Source organism: Micromys minutus (genome assembly GCF_963924665.1).
Source record: "Micromys minutus genome assembly, chromosome: 29".
Taxonomy (NCBI): Eukaryota; Metazoa; Chordata; class Mammalia; order Rodentia; family Muridae; genus Micromys; species Micromys minutus.
The window spans coordinates 2,745,232-2,762,771 of NC_137964.1; the positions used below are offsets into that span (position 1 = coordinate 2,745,232).

Below are 17,540 nucleotides of genomic sequence, written 5' to 3' on the forward strand. Positions count from 1 at the left end.
GAAGGAAATCGCTGGCACCTGGGCGGAAACCCTGGAGACGGAAATTGCTGAGGACTCTGGGTCCTCAGTTGGCAGCCCACGCGGGATGAAGGGTCCGGTTGCTCAAGGCCGCGGGGCCTTTAAGGGGCGTGGCAGGGGCGTGGCCCCAGCGGTCGCCCGCTCTCCCAGGCTGCCCCGCGCGCGCGACGGCAGTTCGGCCACGTCCCTGGCCACGTCGCGCCCGCTCCCGCCATCTTTCGCCGCTTCCTCTCTCAGTGGCTGTCGCCGCGTCCTGAGTCGCTGCCGAGCTCCGGTGCTGCCTTGCCGCGCCGACCGCCACCGCCATGAACATCTTCCGGCTGACTGGGGACCTGTCCCACCTGGCGGCCATCGTCATCCTACTACTGAAGATCTGGAAGACGCGCTCCTGTGCTGGTGAGCGGCCGCCGGGGCGAGGCGCGCGGGGCAGGAGCGCGCGCATTCGGCCCATTCGACCGACCCATTCGGCTCTCGGTCGTTCGGAGGCTTGTGCGGGGCTTGCGATGGCCAGACACACCCACCCCGGCCTGTCCGGCGGACTACGAAACCTCTCCGCTTGTGCACACGGGCTGGGGTGTCCGTCGCAGCTCTGGGCCCCCCGTTCTGCGCTTGGTCCGCTCGCGAACTTGATCCGTCTGGGCTCAGAGAGCGCTAGCGTAACTGCCCCGGAGTCCTGCTGCATCTGAAAAGTTTAGCATGGGATCTGTGGGGTTCTAGAGGCGTGTCCCTCTCCTTGGACTTTTGGGGGGCGCCTCTGAGTCCCCAGGAATCAATGGGAGACTTGCTCGAGGAGGATGGATAGGACCGCGGGCTGGCAGGGCCTGACGTGGCAGTCAGGCCACCCGCGAAGGTGGGGCTGGCTGGAGGAAGAGGGTATCCTGCTATTCATCCTCTTCTCTTCAAGGACTGGAGCAGGGGATGGGGAGGCAGGGTGGTCTCAGGTCAGGCCCGTGGTTACAATTGAAGGGGTTACACTCTAGTCTTGGGGTTCAGGATCTCACGCGTCTTAAAAAGAGACGTGGATCTTTTAAGTGAGTTACCTGGCATAGTTTTTATGCTACTCTGAGAAGCAAGCTAGTTTTTCATTCTTGAGTGTGGCCGTTTAATAACTGGTTATCTTAAACTGCGAGCGCTGGGTACCACTGAGATCTCAGTTCTCATCTAGTGCCCTGGCTCCACGTCACCAGTGAGTTGGCGCTGTACCTCCCTCGAACTACGTGCGTATTTCATTCGAGTATTGCAGAGAGGCAGTAGAATGAACTTTCCTCCCATAATAGCAGTGGATTTTTGCATTTTGTTAAATATTAGGAATCTTACAAGTTTTAGATAAGTTCTTGGTGAGTGTGATGGTGCTTGCCTGTAACCCCAGCACTTAAGAGGTGGAAGTCTGAGGTTCAGGAATTCAAAGTCTGCATGGGCTACATGCTGGCCCTGTCTCCAAAAACACTCCCTCCCCTCAAAAAGACCTATTAATTGGTTGATTAGATAATTAAATACATTCTTAAAATGCTGTCTTTGAACTTAATGCTATGCCCCCCCCAATAAAATAACTTTGTAAAGTCAAATTTATTTTTCAGAGACAGCAGAAAGTAGGAGTCCTAAAGGACCTGGGTATTGGAGGCGCCACCTATCTAGTTTATTAATAAACACCTCGTCTAAAGTAATGCCACCCCTTTGACTCTGCTCTCTGAAGGTGTCATCTCTCCTGGCACATAGTTGAGATCCAGGAAGTAAGCACAACCCCAAAAGACCTTTGAACAATCAAAGTGGATGATACAAAGTCCTTGTACTGAAACCAGGGTATCTGACTTGGGGGTGAACTGAGAGACTCCATTGCTTGATTCATAATGACAGTAAATGAATTGCTACAGTTGCAATTATTAATTGTGTGATAAGTGTCAGCTTAGTGTTTTATATGGCTCATCTCAGGCAGTCCTTAGAATAACCAAGTCTATGGAGGGTTCAATGAAGCCAAGATTCAGACATAAGCAGTGATGAATTTTGGATTTCCAGTTACCTTTTGCTTTGGCCTGAGCAGTTTTGGTTTGCACGTTTGATGCCAGTGGTTCTGGCACCTTTGTTGCTGCAGTTGGATGTCACTTTTTCTAAATCTGAGTCTCTTTGTCTTCTTTCTTATGTTCTTCTGCCAAGTGAAAATATATTTTGTTTTTAATTGTGTGAGTGCTGGTTCCTGTGGAGTCCAGAAGAAGACATCATATTCCCCTGGATCTGGAGTTACAGGCAGTTAGGAGCTGCTAAAGTGCTGAGAACTGAGCTCAGGTCCTTTGCTGTTGTACCTCTTCTTAATGGCTGAACTCTCTCCAGCCCCAAGAAACAAAAGGGTTTTTTTAATTGTTAATTTTTTGCATGCCTATGTGAGTTTACTACAAGTGTGCAGAAACCCTTGGAGACCAGGAGTGTCAGATCCTCTGGAACTGAAGTTACAGGCAGTTATAAGCCACCATGTTGCTGGAAAGTGAACCCAGATAGTCTGCAAGAGCAGTGAGTGTTTGCTCTTAACTGCCAAGCTGTTTCTCTAGCCCCACAAAAGTCGAATTCTTAAGGGAACTTTGAGTAACCAGGAAAAAGGAAGCAGGTTGCTATTTAATATTCATCGTTTTCATGGGAGATTACAGAATTGAGGAAAACACAGTGTTTGAGCCAAAATGAGAAGGTAAATGGTGGTTCAGTTTTTGATCCCAGGTATTCCCTCGGACATTAGTGAGCGTTCTCACTCTTGGACTCAATATCCTCTTTATTCTGCTCTATACACTTTTCTTACCTTTCAAAAATGAAAATCACCAAGATCATAAACTTTGAATTAAATGACTTGTTTCAGATGTTCTGTTGTTCCATGCTAAGTTTAAAGGTTGTTTAGAGGCTTTTGAAAGAGGAAGAACTTGATCAGAGTTTCTCAAATATCCGGAACCTGAGCTGTGTCTGTCCAGGTGGTGGTTTTCAGTTTGAAAATCGGGGCTCATTTTAGGGTTTCAACACCAGCATTGAACCTAAACCACACGGTGTTTTTACCTAAGGGCGAGATGAAGCAGGTAATAAGGAAGCTGGACATGACATTTTTGAGTATTCAGTGTTGTCTCAAACCTGGAATCCTCCTGTGCCAGCCTCCCAAGAGCTAGGAATTCAGGTATGCCTCTCTAGGGCAGACTTTAAGGACCTGTTTTATAGTTGGGGCAGTGAGCTGATGTGCTTGAATATAAATTCTATGGTTGTGTCTGTTGTCACTGTAGAGGAAACTTCAATGAGAATGTCTTGTGTTCCTGAACTGCTAGGCACCTTGATGGTCAGGCTATCTCTTTTAGGGTATCACTTTTTTGTCCTAATCCCTTATCTATAGTACCTTGGAAGAAGAAGCCATAATGTTTACTTATTTATGGTGCTGGAGTTTGAACCCAGGGTCTCACTGAAGTCAAGCAAATACTCTTACCAGTTGAGCTCAACCCATATTCCAAAGCTGCGTTTTTAGGTAAAATGCTTTCTGTCTAACTTTTCCTAAGGGCTGATAGTCACTGTCAGTGTACCTGAGTCCAAATGACTATTGAGTCCTGGAATGAGTGAGCTCCAGCCTCCTCCTTTATTTCCTTTTCCTCCTAGCTATTATATAGGCTGTAAACCTTTCAACCTGTCAAACTTGAGGGTAGCACATGTCTCTGTCTGTTACAGAACTGAATAATTTTTATATTTGAAGCAAATAGAATTTTTTTTTTTTTTTTTTTTTTTTGCTGGTATTGGGGATTGAACCTAGGACCTCATGACCTTGTGCATACTGGCCAAGCTCTTCCATAGCTCTCTCCCAGTGGTAACACTATTTTTGTTGTTGTCTTCCTCTGATTCTTCGAGGGCTAGCTAATCTCTTACTAATCATTGTCATGCACTGCTTGACCACCCACTGTGTGCCCAACACTGAGAGCACTCAGCCAGCTGCAGATGGCAGCAGCCAAGTTTGTGCTCTCAAAGCTGCAATGGCAGAAGCCTTGGTTCCATCCCTGCATGTTATAAAGTGAGTGGCAGTGCGTGCTGTAATCAATCCCTGCATTCTCTAAGTAGACATAGGAGGACTGGACGTTCAGAGCCATCTGTGGAAGAATCTGAAGACTAAAAAAGAAACTGCAGTTGGGAGGATGCTTGTCTAGCATGGGTTTGGCCTGGGTTTGAGCCTTTGTGTTGCACAAAGAAAGATACAGGTCAGGTGAGGGAGTAAATCATGTGTGAAGAGAGACAGACATGGCTGCCAAGCTATGAGGACAGTGACTTCTGTGAATGTGAAGTGGAAGGAGGAACTCAAAGACACCTGACATACCAACAAGAAGTTTAAAGATTGCTAAAGAAAAGAGTGCTCATGTAGCCAAAGATAACCTTGAGCTTCTTACCCTCCTGTTTCCACGGGGAGTGCTGAGATCACAGGTGTATGCTGTCGTGCCCAGTTTATGGAGTGCTGGGCACCTAGTCACTGAGCCACATCTCCAGCCACAAAGCACTGTCTGTAGAGAAGAGACATTTGGGTAGAATTTGTGACAAAAACTATAAACAGGCTGGAGAGATGGCTTCAAGGTGAAGCTTACTTGCTTCTGTTTAGAAGATCAGAGTTCAGTTCTTAGCACCCACGTTGGGATGCTCAAACCACTAACAACTCCAGCATCATGCCCTCTTCACTCTTCATGTACACACTCGTGCACGGCAGATTCACAAATCAAATCTAGAAAATATAAAGTCTACAAAAATAAGTATAAAATCTAGGTGGGAAATTATAAATAATTCAAATGGTCAATGGTCTCAAATTTTTTCTTTATGTCTACACTGGAACAGAATAGAACAAGAAAATATGTGTTCATAACAGGGAAAGGTGATTCCATGAATTCAGATAACAGGTTACTTTAAAGGGTAAGGATGTATGTGGGTACATATACAAATGCAATGGAAAGGACATTTAAGTGGCTGGAGAGGCTCAGCAGTTAAGATCATCTGCGAACTCAGGCTCGCTTCCCAGCACCTACGTGGGGACTAACAATGATCTGTAGCTGCAGTTCCAGGGACCCTGACTTCTTCTGGCTTTCAGAAGCACCAGGCACACATATGTGGTGCACATCCATGTGGCCAGACACTCATACACATAAAACAGTCTTTTTAAAAGGAGGGGCCTTAAAGCAGCTCACACAGCTACACTTAAAGAGACCAGGTCTAGAGAGCTAGCTGTCATTGAGAACTTAATGCATCTCTAGAGGACTAGGGTTTGGGTCTGATGCCTTCTTCTTGTCTCTGAGGGCACTGCACTCATCTGCCCTTAACCCATAGACAAAGACATGCATAATTAAAGTAATAAACCTTTTTATAAAAAAGACATTGAACTCTTTCTGTGTATTTTAGCACATTTGAAAATTTTTAAGAATGATTAGCATGTTTTTTTAAATAAGAAAACAAACAGCAAAATATTATTTAGTAAGACTGTCATTTCTCAAGTATTCACAATAGCATGTGTACTATAAAGCACTCTCTTCGTCTTTTCAGCATTCCCAACAAGTTAGTGTAGTCTGCCTGTGTGACAAATGCAGAAAATAGAATTAGGGTGGTATATAATAGGACTAGCCTTACCCTGCACCCCAACAGAGCTTGAACCTAGACCCTCTGGTTCCCAAACCACCCCCCTTCCTACTGAGAATTTAACCCAGAGTCTTGGACATGCTAGATAAACACTCCACAGTGAGCTTCATCCTCTACCTTTAATGAGGTTTTGAAACAAGATACTGACAGGCTTTGAACTCTGATCTTCCTGCCTCAGCTTTATGATTACAGATAGGCTGGGATTGCAGACTTGTTCTGCCATGCCTGGCTGTGAGTTTGTTCTTAAGTAGTGAGTTGTGGAGCCCAGGGAAAGGTCAGGAATGTCCAAACTGGGTGTGGTGGTGCACACCTGTGATCCCAACACTAGAAGAGGTGGAGGCAGGAGGATGAAAAGTTCAAGAACAGTTTTGACTCCATAGCAGATTCAAGGTCAGCCTGGGCTATTTGTCCCCACCAAAAGATTTTTTTAAACTAGAATATCTAGATGCTTTGAGAGAATCTTAGGAGTATGGTCTTTCCAGGTGGCCTGACCCACAGTACTTGGTGGTATCCCTGATGTTATTAGAATCTCCTTTGTTTGGATAAGGCGTCGGTTGTATAAAGCAGTAGGAATGTCAGAAACCCAGCTTTGAACCTTAGCTATAATTTAAAGTCCTGTGGACTCAAGTACAGAGATGTGTGCTTTCATAAACCTTATGAGCTTTTGGGGAAAGACAAGTATAAGCCATATTCACTTGACAAGTTTTGCTCTTGATTGTAGCTGTCAGATGCATTTGGTACCAGGATGTCACTGAAGTGCTCACAGTGAGTGTGCCCTGTTAGTGCTTGTTTCATGATTGCCCTGGAACTTTTTGGTCCACAATCAGGTTGGTATTGCTTATGATTGTAGCTCACAGGCAATACCAACCTGATAGGTAGACAGACAAAACGACTGATGCCCAGCACTGCAGATCCATCAATAGACAGATAAGGTAGAAGCTATTCCATTGCACCCCTACCCCGCCCCCCATCTTTAGCTTGAGATTGCTTCCTTCTGTGAAGATGGAACCTTTTCAGTGGTAAAGGGAAAAGCTGCTACTTGCTAGTCAAGCTCCAGAGAATGGTTGCTGCATCTTCTAAGCATCCCAGAGTCCCAGATTCTAGTTACTGTGTGGATTCCCATCACACATACTGCCTGTCTTCTCCTTTGTCTAGTGCTCACTCAGGGAGACTCTGAGTCTCCAGCCGGTAGTAAATTAGGGGCTAGGGCCAAGACCAGAGCACGTTATCTATTTACAGTCCTAGAGACACAGTAGGATTCAGATTCTCTGAAAGTTTCATCCAGAATAGCATACTATGAGACTGCCTATGACATGAAGATAAAATGATTCTAGATCCTTCTATGCGTTGGATGTAGTGGGCAGCACGGGAAATACTAAATGGAACAAGTCACAACTTCAACAAGAGATTCTGTGTCTAGTTGAGTTTTGCAGAGGACCTTAGGTGTCCTTGCCTTCTACTTTGTTTGAGACTGTTCTTCACTGCATAAGTCAGGCTGTCTAGTCCATGAGCTCCCAGGGATTCTCCTGTCTCCATCCCTGCCCCACTCCTATCTCAGTGGAAGTGTGATCACAAATGCCTGCTACTGTGCCCTGCTTCACACAGGTTCTGGGGATCCTCTCACTTGCACGACAAGTGTTTCATCTGATGAGCCAGCTCCATAGTGTGTCTTATAAAATCTGTGGAAAAGCTAGGGCAGCAGCTGGCAGGGTGTCTCCATCTCCCAGCAGAGGTGATGGTTGTCTAGTTGGGCCTCAGAGGACAGGGATGAGCTACCACCCTGGCTTTTAGTGTAGGAATGCTGAAGGTGATATGGATGTGTCTGGTGCCAAAGCCCCACTGGAATAAACTGCCTGTCTATATTCTGTCTTATTGAAAATATTGGAAAGGGGCTGGAGAGATGGCTCATCAGTTAAGAGCACTGACTGCTCTTCCAGAGGTCCTGAGTTCAATTCCCAGCAACTATGTGGTGGTTCACCGCCATCTATAATGGGATCCGATGCCCTCTTCTGGTGTGTCTGAGGACAGCTACAGTGTACTCACATAAACAAATTAGTTAACTAATTAAAAAAAAATACTGGAAAGAACTTATATAGCAGATGAACTAGAAAATTCTCAAGGCTCCACCAAACATCCTGTAGGACATGTCTGCTGCTCCTGTCTTTCTTCTTTCTGTTCTCACTCCAGGGATTAGTGTCTGCTTCACTGTCTCCTCTGAACATTAGCCTCTGATAGAGAAAAGTTCCCATTTCCAAGCAAAGCAGTCAGCAAATTGGCTACCTGGCTCTGCCCTAGGCCCTTGTGTGGAAAGCAGGTTAATTTTTCTCCTTTCTAGTCAGGTGTGTTTATGAAGGACCTTGTTCCTCATACTGAGACAGTGCTCATATCCAGACTTGTGGTCTGTACACTGTAAAGGAACTGGGGGTGTCAGAGAAACATGCACTTGATTTTCCGCTGTGCCCATGCCCAGCCTGTAATGTGCTCCACATTGAGATGGTCAGACCGATACCAGTCAGCTCCCATTTGTCATAAATTGCTCAGTCTACAACATCTCCACACAACCATGTGGGCAGATGTAGGTGTCTGAAAGGTCAGCTGTACACTGTGTTCTGTTCTCCCCCATGTGAGCAGTGGCTGCCCAACTCTGCAGGTGGAAACATGGTGTCAGTGTGTATCAGTTTTTATTTTGTATTATTTTGAGACACAGTCTTCCTGTGTAGCTCAGGCAGGCCTAGAACTCAGTCTTCCTGCTTCTCAAGTGCTGGCATTTCAGGCACATGCTAGAACAGCCGCCTCAGGTGTTAAGTGTATGCTGGGCATGTGAGGTGGTAAGGAAGGTAAAGAGGGTAGGGGCTGGAGAGCAAGCAGTGAGCTGATGGAGCTCAGGCCTTGTGGGTGCATGTCTTGGTGTATTGGCCATAGTTTAATGAAGCCGCTTTCCTTGGGTTGTCCACCGTAGCAGGACAAGCTAAGAGAGCCTAAAAGGAGTGTTGTAAGAAAGAAAATGAACTTCCCTCTGGCCTAATCAGTTGTTCCCAGAGTCTTTCCTGTCTGCTGGCTACCCGGGGTGATCCCATGACCTCAGAAGCCAAAGGTCTTTCCAGGTTGTCCTAACTCTTGCCTTTTGTTTCTTCAGGTATTTCTGGGAAAAGCCAGCTCCTGTTTGCACTGGTCTTCACAACTCGTTACCTGGATCTTTTTACTTCATTCATTTCATTATATAATACATCTATGAAGGTATGGTATGATATCAGTTCCAATTATCCACCGTGTGCACACTTAAAGGAAATATTAGCTTTTTTTTTTTCTATTTAAAATCTCTCAAGAATAACAGCTAGGTATACTGTCCTTGCATTTTTTTTTTTTTATTTCAGTATGTGTATAAGTGAATGCAAGCTTGAACATGCTGCGGTGCCCGTGTGGAGGCCAGAGGAGACTTTTGGGAATAAATTCTCTTCTTTCTCCTAACTCAGATTGTCAGGCTGAGGTCAAGGGCTTTTACCTGCTCAGCCATCTTGCTGGTGTTTGTCTGTGTATGTGTCTTTCTATAGAGGTTTGAACTTCTTCGTATGTGTGCAATACACCTTTCTCAAGTGATTGTGTGCAGTGTGTTTTTCTGTAGAGATCACTGGGCATACTCCACTCTGTGTCTCTGTGTGTGTGTGTTTTAAGTTTTTATCAGCGTGTATTCATTATAACTAAAGACATTTTGACACCTGTACATACGTATTTCAGTCACAGTCATCCCCATTGTATGACTTCTTGTCCCTGTTCTGCTAATGCCCTTCCTTTTCCCAACCTTCCTCCTTCCCTCTGCTCTTGTGTCTTTTTCCTTTATGTATTTATTTTATAGTGCTGGAAATTGACTCAGGGCCTTGTTCTGCAAGCACTTTATAACATTGTTCTAAGAACTTTGAGGCTCCCTCTACCTAACACTTTGTGTTTGAAAGTGTCTTGATAAGTATAGGTTAAAGTGGGCATGCAGTATTTGGGTTTATAATCTTTGCTGAAACCGAACAAAAATTTGAGGGCCAGTGAGGTGGCTCAGTGGGTAAGGGGACTTGCTACCAAGCCTGACAACTTGAGTTCACTCCTGGGGACTCACTTGGTGGAAGTAGAGAACCAGGTCCCATAAACTGTCCCCAAGCTACCCCCCCTCACATACACACACAAAGTAAATAAAGTTTAAAAATTTAAGGGAAAAAAAAGCAAGTTTGAGTCACCTGTAATCATTCTGTTCTGGACTCTAGTAATCAGGAAATAATTAGCTGCCTTAAAACTAGCTAGGTTGGACTGGGGAAACAGCTGAGTCTGTAAAATGTGTCTTCTATATGCCTGAGGGTCTCAGTTTGATCCCCAGCACCCATATAAGTTGGGCATGGTGGCGCCATCTTGTAGTCTCTACTCTAGGGAGGTAGAGACTTGAGGATCCCGAGGACTCAGTGTCCTGCTGGCCTAACCTGATTACAGAGCCCTGGGTCTCAAAGCACCTTAGCTGAAGAGATGGCATGGCAGTTAGGAGCACACACTGCTCTTCAGAGAACATGAACTGAGTTCCCTGCACCCAAATTTGGAGGCTCACAACAGTCTGTAGCAGCAGCTCCAGGGGCTCTGGCTTTTTTGTGGCTTCTTTCAGGCATTCCTACATACTCATATATTTATACAGGCATACACTTAAATAAGTCATAAACAAGCAAACACCCTAGATTGACTTGTGTCACACACACACACACACACACACACACACACACACACACACACAGGAGCACAAATAAGCCTGGATGAATGCATATATACAGAATGACTAGGTTTCTGCTTGCTGACTGAGTGAGGTACTGGAGATGGGGAATCAGAATTTTCTCTTTTCCAACTGAGGCCCAGCTGTAGGCAGGCAGGACCCTAGAAAACTCCCAGCTGTAATAAACCTGGACTGGTATAGTTCAGAAATGTCTTGGTGTGGGTGCACATAATGTGTGTGCTTTGTTTATTATATGTGCATAGAATTAAAAGCAACAATTTTAATACTGTGCTGACTATAAATATAAATGTATAACAAGAGTCTGGGAACTGTTTAGTGTCATGGTGGGTTTTTAAAGCATTTGAGGGCTTGGTGATTACCCTCATTTTCCCATTAAGTCATTTGTCCTCAATGTTTTCCTAATTAAGTTTCTCAAGTTCTGTCTCCTAGGGAGGAGTAGCTAGACAGTGTAGTCCTTATCTTAGCCATCTGTATTCATGATTGAAATCTGCTGCTCGATTCTTAGGCCTGAGTGTTTGCAGTTTACAAATTGATATAATTTCATAATATCAGGCTTTTCCTTAGGGCTGGGTGACCTTTTAAAGATGAAAGAACACAGAACTTGATTGTGAGTCCTTGAACAGCTCTGTTGCTGTATACACAAAATTGCTGTCTTGGAGGCAAAAAAATCTTCCACAAACTAGCTTTCAAGAGCACTTGCTGCTCTTACAGAAGATTGGAATTCAGTACCAGCACCCACAGCAGCCTTGATTCCAGCCCCAGGGCTTCTGACACCATTTTCTGGCCTTTGCAGGTATACAAGCATTTGTATAGACATATACATATACACATACATATATATACATATACATCAAAAAATAAAATTTGGAGCTGGAGAGATGCCTCATCAGTTAAAATGTTAAAGTTCATATTTAAACATTTTTTAAGATTTATGTGTATGTGTGTTTTGCCTGAGTTTATGTAAGTATATCACATGTGTGCCTAGAGTCTAAGGTCAAAGAGGGTATTGGATCCCGTGGGACTGAAGTTACAGATAGTGGTGAGCTGCCTTGTGGGTGCTGGAATTGAACGTTGATTCTCTAAAAGAGTTCCCTTAACCAGCTCTAACCAGCTCCTATTCCTGTGCTGCTCTTGTAGTGGACGGAGTTCAGTCCTCAGCCCCCACGTCAAGTCCTCTGTAACTCCACTTCCAGGGACTCTAATACCTCCAGGTCTGCAGGTGCTCTGACCCACAGTCAGACAGACACATAATAACTAAAGAGAACATCTTTTTAAAAATAATATTAAGGAGAGATGGCTCGGTGGAGTATATCATTTGTTGCCCTTGCAGAGGACCTGACACCTGTAACTTTAGTTCCAGGGACATCAATCCCTTCTGCCCTTGGAGGGCACCAGATAGGTATGTGGTGTGTGTGTGTGTGTGTGTGTGTGTGTGTGTGTGTGTGTGTGTGTGTGTGTGTATGCAGGCAAAACACTCACAAAATATAAAAATCTTAAAAGATGGGTTGGAGAGATGGCTCAGTGGTTAAGAGCACTGGCTGCTCTTCCAGAGGTCTTGAGTTCAAATCCCAGCAACCACATGGTGGCTCACAACCATCTGTAATGAGATCTGATACCTTCTGGTGTGTCTGAAGACAGCAACAGTGTGCTTATATATAATAAATAAATAAATCTTTAAAAAAATCTTAAAAGATAAATAAATAGCCTTCAAATAAATAAACAAAAATAACTCTTGTTTTTTCTTCATTACAACACCAGACTGAATTTTATAGCAACAATCCAAATATTTATTGTTTAAGTAACAATGTTCACTTATTTTGTTTATGTCTTAGTGTACATCTGTGAGTGCACACAGGACACTGATCAAGAATGGTTCAGGACATCGCTAAGGACTCCAGTTGCTGGGCCTTTACTCACTGAGCCGTCTTTCTGGCCATAAACAAAGCAATGCAGTTTGAGTAAAAGCCACAGAGGCAGAATTTAGCATGGGTTATGGTGCTTATCTTTACAGAACAGCTAGCTGAGGAGTCTTGGACGAAAGTCCTCTGTCCAGAAGAACACTGAACTTTGAATTCATTCTCTCTCCTCTAAAGCTGCTGTGTCATAGCTCAAGGGAAGGTTAGAAGCCTGTTTCTTTGAAAGTTTCTTAGAGTTTAAAGATGTATGCTTAACATTTTATCCAGCCAACCTGCTCCTAGGTATAAATGCAAGGAAAATGAAACTTGTATTCATATAAAGGTAACACATGTTCATAGCAGCTGCTCACCATCTACCAACAGGAGATAGGACACCTCTCTTTTAACTGATCAAACATGTGACATGCCTGTACATTAGTCCTCTGCTCAGCATAAAGGAGAGAATGGGCCAAAGGTTAGGCTCAGTGGATATGAATGCTTGTTCATCAATCGTGAAGCCTGGAGTTCAAATCCCAACACCCACATTTGGCAGCTTACAACAGGTTGTAACACTAGTTTCACAGGATCTGCTGCCCTCTTCTGGTCTCCATGGGTACATGTGCACATGCATAAATAAAAGGGAAAATGACTAACATATGTAGTGACATGTTCCACTTAACTCACATGGCACTCTAGAAAAGGCAAAACTAAGGGGCTGGAGGCTTGAGGGGGGCTTAACTACAGAGGCAGCAGGTAGGATTTGGGATGATAGAACTGCCTATGTTCTAAGAGACTTCAGAGTATACACCAGCCAAAAGTGAATGGGGGGGAGGAAGAGCGCAAGTGTATGTGTGTGTGCGCGCGCGCGTGCATCTGTGTGTTTAAAGTTCACTATGTAGGTGAATGTAAGTGATAGCAATAGTGTTTTGGAACAATTGAACTGTACTCCTAACCCAGTTTCTCTCCTTTGTCTAGCTTATCTACATTGCCTGCTCCTATGCCACAGTGTACCTGATCTACATGAAATTTAAGGCCACCTATGATGGAAATCATGATACCTTCCGAGTGGAGTTTCTCGTGGTTCCTGTAGGAGGCCTCTCCTTTCTAGTCAATCATGACTTCTCTCCTCTTGAGGTTGGTTAAGGATTATTTAGTGGTCATGTTTGGTTCCCTGCATAAAAAAAGACCTATTGATATAAGTGGATTCTTGTTGGCTTGTTTTTGTTTTGGTTTTGCTGTTCTACAGACTTCTGGTACAGCATCCACTGTTGTAAATAGAGTGGTAGATCAGAATTAAACCACCCAGGTACTTGGGTGTCTGCTGAAGTGTACTGCTGGATGTGTCTCCAGATTAAGCCTGCTGTTGTGGTACATGCCTGTCATCTCAACACTTGGGAAGTAGAGGCCAAAGGATCAGAGGTTCAAGGTTACTCTCAGCTATATAGTGAGTTTGAGGCCAATGTGTGCTACTGAGATATTGTCTTAGTAAAAAAAGTGGGGGCGAGCAGGCTTGGGAGATACCTGTTAGTAAAGTGTTGAGCATCTGAGTTCTCTCTCCAGAGCCCACATGAAAATAGATGTGCAGGGGTGCATTTCATCCAAGTTGGGAAGGCAGAGGTGGTGGGGTCACTGGGGCTCACTGGAAAGCTTGTGGCTAATGAGAGACCCTGTTTAAAAAAAAAAAACAAAACAGGATGACACCTGAAATTATTCTCCAGCATGAGCACATGCACACATTCATAAACACCACACACATACACCATGCGATAAGCCTGTTAGTTGGAAAGAAGTTGAGTATAGCTAGCTTACCAAGCCCAGCACATTGAGCCTATTGTTTCCCAGTGGTGCAGGCGATCACTGTGGGTGACTGGGCTCTGAACTCATCGCTTGCTGCCAGTATCACTGCATCCCACTAGCCCAAACGGGAAAATTTAAGTCTGCTTTCTAGTGAGTGCGTTGATTTCATATTGTCAGGAAATCGAAGAATTTTAAGGCAGAGCCATCTCGTGAAAAATACAGTCACCTGGTGGAGAATCAGCAGGAAGTAGAATGGGCTGGGGACTTTGGATCTGAATCTGGACAAGCCCACTCAAGAACATCTTCCATGTGGATTCATGGTAGACAAGATGATGACCGTTCCCAGCTTACCCAGCTCATCCATGCTTACATGGTGTTTTCATTCTGTGTTACATGTGGTGACTGGTTGCTCCCCAACTGAAGCCAGCCTTCTGTTTTTTAGATCTTATGGACCTTCTCCATCTACCTGGAGTCCGTGGCCATCCTTCCACAGCTCTTTATGATCAGCAAGACCGGCGAGGCTGAGACCATCACCACCCACTACCTCTTCTTCCTGGGCCTCTACCGTGCTCTGTACCTAGTCAACTGGATCTGGCGCTTCTACTTCGAGGGTTTCTTTGATCTCATTGCTGTTGTGGCTGGTGTCGTCCAGACCATCCTCTACTGTGACTTCTTCTACTTGTACATTACAAAAGGTATGTCAGCTCCAGCCTGCACTTCATAGTTGCAGATTCTGTCAAGGGCCTGCTTGTCCCACGTCCTTCTTGGTGCTCTGTTAAATCACAGAGCGCTTTGCTTCAGTGTAGCTTTGATGCAGTCAGAATTCTGCTCAGGCTGGTAGCTTAGTTGGTAGTGTGCTTCTCCAGCGTGCTCCATAAGCTAGGTCTAGTCCTCAGCACTACAGAAAATCAGGTATGGTGATCCCAGCACTGGGAGGTGGAGACAGAAAATCAGGGTCATTCTTAGGTTCATTTCTACTTTGAGGCTACAGTCCTCTCTGCATGTGCCCCTTTCTCCAACCAAAATAACAAAAAAAAAAAAAAAAAAAACCAAAACCCACAAGGTTCAGTCAGAACTAAAATTTCTGACAGACATCAAAGATCTTGCCCCTCAGTTGCAGTAAGTGCCTCAGTGACCAGTTAGAGGCATCTATACTCACAGATACGTGGGGAACTGCATGTGAGTCTGGAGCCTCCCTCCCTTCATGTCAGGAAATAGAAGTGACACAGGTTTCTGACCTTACCTTTACTTCCCAGGCTCTGTTGGTGTTCAGGGTTTCTAGTTGCTGCCATGAAAATCTAGTAGTTAGCTCACCATCCTTATATATGTGTATTTTTACATTTATATAAATATAGGACATACAGATTTCTAGCTGTCTTAAGAAAACTATTTGTGGTTCTTGCTCAGGAAAAAAAAAGATGCATATTTATAACGATGTAGGCAGACTCCTGCACAGCTGAGAGCTCAGGTCCAGCCTTGGACCCTTGCCACACAACCAGGGACCTATATCTTAGGTTTGTTCTTCTTGACGCAGTCTCATTGTGTCACACAGGCTAGTCTAAGTCTTGTACCGTTGCTGCTCAGCCTCCTGAGTGCCAGTGTACTGTCTTCCATGCTTTAATGTCTGAAATGTCAAGTTTCCCTTCCATAGCTGTAGGTGTACTAGGGAGCATCATGACTATAGTTTTGATTGGACAGGTTGGCACATATTCGTGGAATCACAGTATTCAGGATTCAGCTGATGTTCAAGGATCTTTAATTTGAAGCCAGCCTGGGTTACACAGCAAGACTGTCTCAAAAATAAACAAGCAAGAACAGGGTTGGTGCCATGGCTCAGTGACTAAGTGGGCAGTGTTTGCTGAGCAAGCGTGAGGACCTGAGTGGGAGCCCTCATAGACAGCCACCACAGAGGTGCACACCTGTGACGGGAGGGTGCCTGTGGCAAGAGAGCCTGCCTCACACAAGGTGGAAGATGAGGACCAGCATCCTAGACTGTCCTTACTTGCACACACAAGCTGAGACACATGCATGCAACTCCCATGCTCTTCCACCACCTACCCACCCCCCACCCCACCTACACACACACAACAACAAAAAGAGCGGCTATGAATTCAGTTGGTGTCTCAGTTAGGCCTTTATTGATGTGAGCAGACTCCATGACCAGGGCAACTCTCACAAGGACAACGTTTAATTGGGGCTGCTTACAGGTTCAGAGGTTCAGTCCATCATCATCAAGGCAGGAGCAGCTGAGAGTTCCACGTCTTCATTTGAAGGCCTCTAAGGGAAGACTGGCTTCTAGGCAGCTAGGATAACTTAAAGCCCACACCCACAGGACACACCTACTCCAACAAGGACACACTTCCCTTTAGTGCCACTGCTTAGGCCAAGCATTCACAAAACCAAGAGTTGTGCTTTGCTTGGCCTTGTTTTTGTTTGTCTTCTTCACTTTTCAGTTTTGTTTTTTGTTTGTTTGGGTTTTTTTGTTTTGGTTTGGTTTTGGTTTTGGTGGGGGTGGTTTAAGACAGGTTTCTCTGTGTAGCTCTAGTTGTTCAGGAACTTATTCTATAAACCAGGCTGGCCTCAAACTCAGAGATCGTCCAGCCTCTTCCAGAGTGCGCCACCGACTGCCTGGCTGTGCGCTTCTTTGTTGTTATGCCCTTGTACTTGGGCAAGCATATAAGCCAGGGGCCAGAGAGGAGACTGAGCTTGTGCACACGGTAACCTGTTGTTCTTTCTGTCAAATGCTAGTACTCAAGGGAAAGAAGCTCAGCCTGCCAGCGTAAGTGCCAAAGACCATCAGCAGCCTCTGCCCTTCAGGGTGCTCGGACAGGGTCTCACCATGGCGAAGGCTCAGGATGCTCAGTGCGGAGAAGCGGAGAAGGCTTCTTCTGTGGCAGCCGCTCACTGGTGGCTCTTCGAGGATGCAGAGGGAAGAGACCAGGAGGCTCTGTCTACTGCATCCTGCCTTATCTTTTTTATTACTATGTACAAAGATTTTTTTACACAAAGAAACTTAATGCTGTGTTAATAAATTCAGTATGTAGATGAATTGGGGCAGTTTCCAAAAGCGACAATTTTGTGCAGAATAAGTACAAGCCTTTTTTTATTTTTGAAAATTTGTTGAGATGGTCGATTCTTTGTGTGTACAATGGGATTATACTCCTTGACACGTGGTAGATTATCCACACCTGTCAAATTTCCATGCTATTTATTTTATTTCATTTTTTTGCCAAAAGATGAGTTGTGTTTGTTTGAAATCTAAGATACTGTGTTCCATTTGGTGTTTCTGTCCAAAAGAGTCCTCATTGTCCTGACCCCTTCCCAGACGTCACACTACATGTCAGGTCCAGGAGGACGACTGGAAAGTCCTTCAGGTTTCATTACCAAAACTTCAAGGTTCCCAGCAGAAACTGTCAGCTGATGCTCACCAAATGCTCACCCTGCAACCCTGCTGA

General features: G+C 44.9%; 1 protein-coding gene across 1 annotated transcript; it reads left to right on the forward strand.

Moving 5' to 3' along the window:
* Positions 1-210: 210 nt before the first annotated feature.
* Positions 211-17,008, forward strand: KDELR2 (KDEL endoplasmic reticulum protein retention receptor 2). Its single transcript, XM_080941298.1, has 5 exons — positions 211-414; positions 8,771-8,871; positions 13,264-13,422; positions 14,528-14,780; positions 16,834-17,008. The coding sequence occupies exons 1-5, from the start codon at positions 324-326 to the stop codon at positions 16,866-16,868; spliced, it is 639 nt and encodes a 212-aa protein (XP_080797424.1). The 5' UTR covers positions 211-323; the 3' UTR covers positions 16,869-17,008.
* Positions 17,009-17,540: the final 532 nt, after the last annotated feature.